At 37.5% G+C, this 8,936-nt stretch overlaps 1 protein-coding gene across 1 annotated transcript; it reads left to right on the plus strand.

Moving 5' to 3' along the window:
• Positions 1–7,771, plus strand: arf3b (ADP-ribosylation factor 3b). Its single transcript, XM_017479929.3, has 5 exons — positions 1–141; positions 2,288–2,467; positions 3,977–4,087; positions 5,452–5,576; positions 5,753–7,771. Exons 2-5 carry the CDS (start codon positions 2,320–2,322, stop codon positions 5,912–5,914), a joined length of 546 nt encoding a protein of 181 aa, XP_017335418.1. The 5' UTR covers positions 1–141; positions 2,288–2,319; the 3' UTR covers positions 5,915–7,771.
• Positions 7,772–8,936: the final 1,165 nt, after the last annotated feature.

Here is an 8,936-nt window from a genome sequence, read left to right on the forward strand (position 1 = left end):
AGCCATGTAGACAGTGGAGATCTCCTCTGAAGCAGGGTTGCTCGATGTATCGCGAGAAAACCCGAATTCTCAGCAGGCCTACAGCGAGATTTCCTCCTACCTCTCCGTATGCGAAATCGGCTGGTGTCATCCCAAAGACAGGTAAGGGAGATGTGAGAGCATTTAAATTCCCTCCTAATGAACATATTTCTAATCGTTGACCGCAGAGCTTGTGCACCGAGAAAAGCGTTTTGTTTTTTTTTTGGTTTTTTTTATTTGAAAGGCTGTAGAGAAAGACGAGCCGCGCGTGAGGGGCGTTTCAGCACCTCGAGCTCCGGATAGCGCCTCAATGTCGGTGAATGAATGAATACACTGACCTGCTCTTCGCCATTGCGGCTTCCTTTCCTATCTTTCTTTTTTTAAGCATCGTTTTATACCATGGATTAAACTTGCTGTTGAGTTTGTTTCTCTTGGTTTTGGCCAGATAATGTTGCGTCAAGTGGAGCATGTAGACGTGCTCGTGCTATTGATGTAAAACATGACGGTAGGCTTTTCTCTGGAGCCTGTGATAAAGCTACAAGCCCACGCCGACATGACAGGATGCCTCATTAGCCCGGTGTTTGCATTTTGTTTATCTGGTAAAGCAGGAATGGCGGCCTAAATATAGACTATATGCGTCACGCGGTTATGTAGGCTTTACATTGCATTAATATTGAGGTCATATTGATGTCTGCTTGTGTCACGCGCGAAAATAGCATTTGTACCTAAAGCGCGTAGGTCAGAAGCAGTTAATTAATTCAGATAGGCTGTGTGGTCCATCATCTTGGAGCCTAGATACAGCCGAAGATGCTGTTTATTGTCGATCATATAATCTCTTGGTTGCGTTAAAGGTGTGGAAAAGCTTCTTTTTTTTTGGCCTGGTTGAAAACAGGAGAGGGTGGAGGTGTAGATCAGCACCACAGCCTGCTGCTTATATTGCATATTAATCATTATCAAATATTAATCACTGATATTCATCACGACACGATGCATATATTAGTCACATCTGTTAATCAGTGGAGCAGTTAGGGCACAGGGTGATAGTTACAAGTTGGATGCTTCTTCCGGGTCTGTGTTAGTCAGTTTGTGATTTTAATCTTTATGTCTTATAGGCTACTGAGGCGAGGATGGTGTTATTTATTTATTTATTTATTTATTTATTTTTGACTAGTTTTACATGGCAGAGACCCAGTGTTGTGAATTAACATCTACAGTTCACATATAAACCATCCACTTTTACACTTCAAATCCAGATGGACTTCATTAGGTGTAAATTCAATCATACAGTTGTAACCAATAGTGTATCAGACTGGATGGCTGTTAACCCACTCTTAGAAAAATGGATTTTCAATGGTTCTTTGGATGTTTATCAGTTCTAACTTTCTAAGAAGTTCTACATGGAACATTTTCTGAAAAGGGAAACCTGTGTGTGGGGTTCAGCATAGGATGCAAGATTTGAACCTCCAACCCCTGGAGGTGTGAGGCATACATTCTAACCACTAAGACACCATTCACCCCCCTGTTTTCAGTATATCAGTTTAATATGTGTAATAACATCGGATAGCTTTTCTGCTTCACAGCTCTAGGGTACCTGGTTCAATCCTGAGTTTGGGTTACTCTCTGTGCAGAGTTCTGTATTTTCTTACCTTGTCTGTGAGTTTAGCCAGGTTTCCTTCCACCTCTCGAAACAACTTGTTAGGTGGCTAGGCTGCACTAAATTTCCCCCTAGTTGTGACTGAATGTGTGAAATGGTGTGTGTGTGTGTGTGTGTGTGTGTGTGTGTGTGTGTGTGTGTGTGTGTGTGTGTGATGGCTTCCCATTCATAGTGTTTTCCTACCTCATGCCCAGGCTCTAGATCCACCAGGATAAAGCCGTTACCGATGATTGAATGAATGTTTAATAGCAGGTCAGCTATTAAGATGGTTATGAGGGGATGCATACAAATACAATGAGTACGAACTCAATGTGTGGGCCTATTGCACATAAGACAATAAAGTTATCTTGAATGGTATGATCTATGAAGGATTCAGTCTTTTACATAGCTATGTGTGAACAAAGTAGATGAAGAGAATACTGAACAGATTGGAGTACAGCCTGAAGGAATGCCAAAATCACATACAATTTTTATGTGTTGTGTTCCTGGAAATTCAGTTTAAGTCTGTACAGCATTCTTTGTTTTCTTATTCTTAACTATAATAACATAAAAACCTTATGTTTTTATAAAAACCTTTCAGTGTTTTACCTCACTTCACACCCACACGTGTTTCAGATTGCTGGTCTGAAGAAGCTCACTACTGAATCATGGGGAATATTTTTGGTAATCTTCTGAAGAGTCTCATAGGAAAGAAGGAGATGAGGATTCTGATGGTTGGATTGGATGCTGCTGGTAAAACAACCATCCTGTACAAACTCAAGCTGGGGGAGATTGTTACCACCATCCCAACCATTGGTAAGAGCATATTGTTAGTTTATTCATTCATTACAATTTAGTACTAGTCAGTAAAGTCAAAAAAAGCTGTTGTGTCAGTTTTGTAAAATTTTTTTGTACGGCATGGTCGAATGTAATTAAACACATTTACCTATTGTGAACAAAAAAGTGACAAAAAGGTCAAAAAAGATTGCGTCCACCAACAATCCAAAGCACATAAATTAATTAATTAATGAGTTATACACTTTCATATCAGGATTCTTTCTACAGTTTCCATGGTCCTAAAAATTGTTTCCCTTCCTACTCCATCTTCTCATCTTCCCTATCTATCATTCTAATAACAGGTGACCTTCACCCCTTCCTCTCTCCAACACTTTTTCCATAATACAGCCAATTAGTAAACAATAATTTATAGTATAATGCAGCACTAAAACATACGAAAGCTGACACTGAATATAAAAAAGACACAGGTGAAAAACCTACAGGAGGATTTGTGCAAAGTAAGTTTTCTAGATGATCATGTTTTGCAGTATTGACATCTTATCAATTTTTAGCCAAAATCTTTGTAGCCCATGGATCATTGTTAGACTTACAGTATGTCACAAAAGTGAGTACACCCCTCGCATTTTTGTAAATATTTGATTATATCTTTTAATGTGACAACACTGAAGAAATGACACTTTGCTACAATGTAAAGTAGAGAGTGTACAGCTTGTGCAACAGTGCAGATTTGCTGCCCCCTCAAAATAACTCAACACGCAGCCATTAATGTCTAAACCGCTGGCAACAAAAGTGAGTACACCCCTAAGTGAAAATGTCCAAATTGAGCCCAATTAGCCATTTTCCCTCCCCGGTGTCATGTGACTTAGTGTTACAAGGTCTCAGGTGTGAATGGGGAGCAGGTGTGTTAAATTTGATGTCATCGCTCTCACACTCCCTCATACTGGTCACTGGAAGTTCAACATGGCAGATCATGGCAAAGAACTCTCTGAGGGTCTGAAAAAAAGATTTGTTGCTCTACATAAAGATGGTCTAGGCTATAAGAAGATTGCCAAGACCTTGACACTGAGCTGCAGCACGGTGGCCAAGACCATACAGCGGTTTAACAGGACAGGTTCCACTCAGGACAGGCCTCGCCATGGTCGACCAAAGAAGTTGAGTGCACATGCTCAGCGTCATATCCAGAGGTTGTCTTTGGGAAATAGATGTATGAGTGCTGCCAGCACTGCTGCAGAGGTTGAAGGGGTGGGGGGTCAGACTGTCACTACTTTACATTGTAGCAAAGTGTCATTTCTTCAGTGTTGTCACATGAAAAGATATAATCAAATATTTACAAAAATGTGAGGGGTGTGCTCACTTTTGTGACATACTATAGATATGATATTTGTAACATTCAGGATACTGCAAATTTTTTAAGAAACTAGGAACAGTATAGCAGATAGTATACAATATAGTAGACTGTATGTAATTATTCAATAAAATTCAAGAATTCAAAAGGCCCCAAAATATTACATTTTGTGTTTTTGCCAGGTTTTAATGTGGAGACAGTGGAGTATAAGAACATCAGCTTCACTGTGTGGGACGTTGGTGGCCAAGATAAGATCCGACCTCTCTGGAGACACTACTTCCAAAACACACAGGGTAAATCCACCAACCAGTCCTCCAAAAACACACACACACACACACACACAGACATACACACACACAAACACTTCTAGTGTAGTTCTTTCTTGATGAACTCTGCTGTCATGTGAAAAAATCAGTACACCCCATGGAAATAGTTGGCTTTTTTGACATATTTGGACAAGCAAATATTGGATTATCTTTGAAACAGTGCCTATTAATAAAGTTGATTTGCAACTGTTGATGTCAACAACAAAGTAACATTCTATAATTAATTTCCTACAGCAATAACAACAATAACAGGGTTCAGGAAAAGCTTTAATATTGTTTAAAAAAAAGTAATAATAATAAAGATTTAATAATAACAATAATAAACATTTATGAAAAGATGGATAAACATTATAATAAAAAAGGTCAGTAACATTTTAATTATTGCATTTTTTTTCTTGCAGTGCATGTATAACACAGGATTTTAAAAAACAGTCTCTAAAATTCTATGAACACAATACACTAAGTAAAAAGGGCCTTATATTAGTCCAATTTTTTTTAAAAATCTTCAGATATTTGATTTTGCCATAATCTACTATTTGTACCTTTTACTTGAGAATAATGAATTAGGCAATTTAGTTTTGATTATATACCCAATTTAGATAGCCTTTAATATTATTTATTTGTTTGCTTAAATTATATGTTCTTATGCATTTATTATGTCATATATTTTCTGCCAGCATGCTTCTGAAGCTTTGTTAATTGCAGAGATGTTGCTTTTGTTTGCAATAAAGATTTTATACTTGTTGTATAATTTCATTATAAGTCATTTAGATGGAGTGGAAAAAGCAGCTCTCTCACTGACTGCATTATCACTATATCTTCACTCGAATGCTAGGGCTGCTTGTATACCGTGCATGCACGCGCATGAGTCTCGATTGGAAAATTCCGGTTTTAATTATTAGACATAATTTGCACGTTGAATTTCATGGTTGGAACACACCGAGGCAGGATTGGCCTGTTACATTAAATAATGTGAGGCTATTTCAAATAAACCCCAGCTTTTATTTGCTCACTTTGTGGACTACCCCCCGGGATACAAGTGCATACAGGTTTTTAATTATAAACATATATTAACAAAGAACTTACTAGGTAAACACACACAAGGCAACTAGAATGGCAAAAAAACATGAAACACAGGAACACACATAGGTGGCATACCTAAAAGACTGAACGAATGGAAAGCAATGAACTAAAATTGAAGGAGGAAACAAAACCAAAACAATAACAACAGCACATCAAGACCTGAGAACAAAACTTGACATGCAAACAACACTTGATGCGTTGGGAACCAAGAGGGGGAATTCCTTACACTGAATATTATCTGCTTGCAGGTCTGATCTTCGTGGTGGACAGTAACGATCGAGAGCGAGTGAATGAAGCCAGAGAGGAGCTGATGAGGATGTTGGCAGAAGATGAGCTGCGTGATGCTGTTCTCCTCGTTTTCGCCAATAAACAGGTTCACCCTCTTTCCCTCCATCATCCCTACCTGGAATCGATTATTTCTAGGACAAATGCATCTAATAACCATCTAAAATCCAAAATTAGCCGTATATACTTTTGTTTAATTATTTATTCCGGGTAACCTTTGTTCTCAATGTAACACTGTGCTGTCTCTTCACCTTGTAACCTCAGGACCTGCCTAATGCAATGAATGCAGCTGAGATCACAGATAAGTTGGGCCTCCACTCGCTGCGTCATCGCAACTGGTACATCCAGGCCACCTGCGCAACCAGTGGCGACGGCCTGTATGAAGGCCTTGACTGGTTGGCCAATCAGCTAAAGAATAAGAAGTGAGGGGGTCTCAGGCAGGTGTGGAGGGCTTATTTAGGGCAAGGGGTGGGGTCACTTGGGGTTATCGTATTATTTGGTTTGGTTTGGTTTGTTTACGTTTGATTTTTTTGCAAATGTGTGGTTATTAGAGCCTTCAGATGGTCTGTGTAAATGGGCTCCTCATACATGTTCACACATCAAAATATATATGGACACATACACGTGTGCACCTCGACGAACACATGAGCACACAAACATTAACGTCTCTGCTCTTTGGTGGTTTCTCTGTCTTCAATGTCAAATGGACCTCAAATCGCATGTATACAGTCAAGTATACAGTATAATAAAGCATCCCAGAATAGTCATTATCTCTCCATGCACTGTTTTTCCGAACTTTGGTTTATCTGTATTGGAATTTTTCACACAAAGATAAATGTTTTCTCTAAAATATATGTTTCAATTAGATTTTCAATGGCGTATATTCATTAAGATCGTAATGCGGTTTGTCTCATCTCTCTCTCTCTCTCTCTCTCTCTCTCTCACACACACACACACACACACACACACTCACACACACTAACAGCTCTCTCCTTCTCCTGCTGGTCAGTAACTGTGTTAGTCAGAGTTGAGTGTGCTGTGTAAACATGCTTCCCACTGTGTCCTCCTGCATGACTTGGAGAGTCTTGTGGTAGTCTCAGTAGACAGAAGATTGCATGAATATGTGTTGTAGAGTTATAGAGCTGCTCAGTGTTGCATGCTGCTTTGTTGTGATGTTGTGTTAGAAAGCTGGTATCATGAATGGCTGATCATTTAGATGTAAACAATGGAAAATTCAGATGAGTGGAGTAGCAGAAATCATGAAAGGTTGTGAAAAATAGTCACACAAGTAACACAGTACACATGCTATGGTTAGCTACTTTGCAGTTAAGCTGGTAGAAAGTGACAGAGATCAGAATCTTACATGAGTAGAGTGTTGGGCAAAATAAACAGTAATGTAACATTGTTGTGTTATTTGTTCCCATCATGCTTTTGTCTGCATGACATGCATGCTGCTTAGATAGATATATAGATGGATGGATGGATGGATGGATGGTCGAATAGATAGATAGATAGATAGATAGATAGATAGATAGATAGATAGATAGATAGATAGATAGATAGAAACATAGATAGATACATAGATAGATAGACAGATAGGTATGTATGTAGGTAGGTAGGTAGATAGATAGATAGATAGATAGATAGATAGATAGACAGATAGATAGATAGATAGGTAGGTTCAGAATGTTCCTGTTGTTGTCCCGGTTGCTGCATATTTGTTCATTCATTTAAAATTTATATTGTTATTGAAAATGTATTTTTATGTATGTATTGTCTCTTTGCCAGGTGATTTTATATGAAAATCCACATTTGCTTTTAGTGCTGTGAGAAGTTGGATAATGTTAACAAATAATAGAGGAAACTATGTGCACACACACACACACACACACACACACACACACACACACACACACACACACACACACAGGTACACGTGTCTGTGTTTTGAGACAAACCTCATTACGTTACGTTTCTTGATATTTCCCTGTGTTAGCTGTAAGTATTTTATTTGCAATACACAATGTGAGGATTTGTAACATATCACTCCCATTGAATGTGAATTCTGTGTTATTATTTATTTGCTAATACTGTGTCAATGAACTGTGTATCCATTGTATTTATTTGAACATTGTCTTCAAGTAGCAACAGAAGGATTCTTTGAATATTTATGCTTCAGGGTTGTTTTTCCTCAATGTTGGGTCAATTGGTTTTCATACAGCACGTAATCATTTCATACAGTGCTGAAACTTTATGTAAAATAAAGATATCGTGTTTACCAAGGCATCTGGCCAAATAGTAGTGCATGGTATTTTGATAGCAGATCTTACATTAGGCTACAGATGCTGGACTAATGTACATTTTGCTATAACACTCAGTCTACATTACTGTAACATAAACGCTGCTGTTCTGACCTGAAATCTTAAGCTATCCTACAAATAACATTCATAGTACTAATGCCACTGTGAGTCATGTGCACATCTTCAAATCCTGAGATTCTTAATAAACAGCTGTCAGACCAATAAAATCTGTTGATGGTGAGGATTTAATCTGAACTCTGAACTGACTACAGTGCAAATCTTTCACAACTATAGGTCTACCATATTCTTTCACTATATTATAACACAAATAACCTCCTCACACTCACACACTTTTTAATACAGACGCTTTTACAGCATTTCTATATCTATACATATATTATACTGCTGGTGCTTTACAGTACTGTGTAACTGAAGATGTTCCAGATAAGTGGAAATAAAGTCATAGTACAAGCAAAGCATGGCTGTTCATCCACAAAGACATTACGGTCTTAGTACCATTTACACAAAGCATCTAAAAGACTAATTCTACATTAGATCATGTGTCTGTGCTATCCACACATATTGTAATGAATGATTCACATCCTATGTATCCAGTTATGTTTTGTGGCCTTATATGCTGTATAAAAATAAAAAATAAAAAAAAAGAATAAATACCCATATAAGTTATTGATTTTAGTGAGTTACTGAATCATTTTTTTCTGTGGATGGAAAGTAATTGGGAATAAAACTAAGCTGTGAGTTTTAATAAAGTTTAATAAAAAAAAAAAAATCTTAATGTTGAAATGGTTTTTGTGCTTATAGGTGCACCAGACATAAGTTTTGGAAAGTAATTTATAATTTTTTTATCTGTTTTTTTTTTTTTTTTTTTTTTTTAATTTTACTGTTTTGATTACAAAAGTTTTTTGTTATTTTAATGATTTATAGCATGCCGTTGAAATTAAGTGGGAATTTGAAAATTCTCTGAGAAAAAAATGCATATAAACTGTGGGTCAAATAGTCCATGTGTGCTACATTGACTGTACTTTGAACCCCAATTGAACTCGTAAAATGAACTTTTGCCATCCAGTTGTGCCCACAATAAAAGCAAACACTTTTCCATGCCCTTCTTCTGGACAATCAGTATTTTC

This window comes from Ictalurus punctatus, chromosome 11, assembly GCF_001660625.3.
Source record: "Ictalurus punctatus breed USDA103 chromosome 11, Coco_2.0, whole genome shotgun sequence".
Lineage (NCBI taxonomy): Eukaryota > Metazoa > Chordata > Actinopteri > Siluriformes > Ictaluridae > Ictalurus > Ictalurus punctatus.

Excerpts from the sequence above, each read along its gene's own strand:
- arf3b (XM_017479929.3), top strand. The coding sequence starts at position 2,320 with ATGGGGAATATTTTTGGTAATCTTCTGAAGAGTCTCATAGGAAAGAAG. Across the intron at positions 2,468-3,976 it reads TACCACCATCCCAACCATTG|GTTTTAATGTGGAGACAGTG; the intron begins GTAAGAGCATAT and ends TGTTTTTGCCAG. Across the intron at positions 5,577-5,752 it reads TCGTTTTCGCCAATAAACAG|GACCTGCCTAATGCAATGAA; the intron begins GTTCACCCTCTT and ends TTGTAACCTCAG.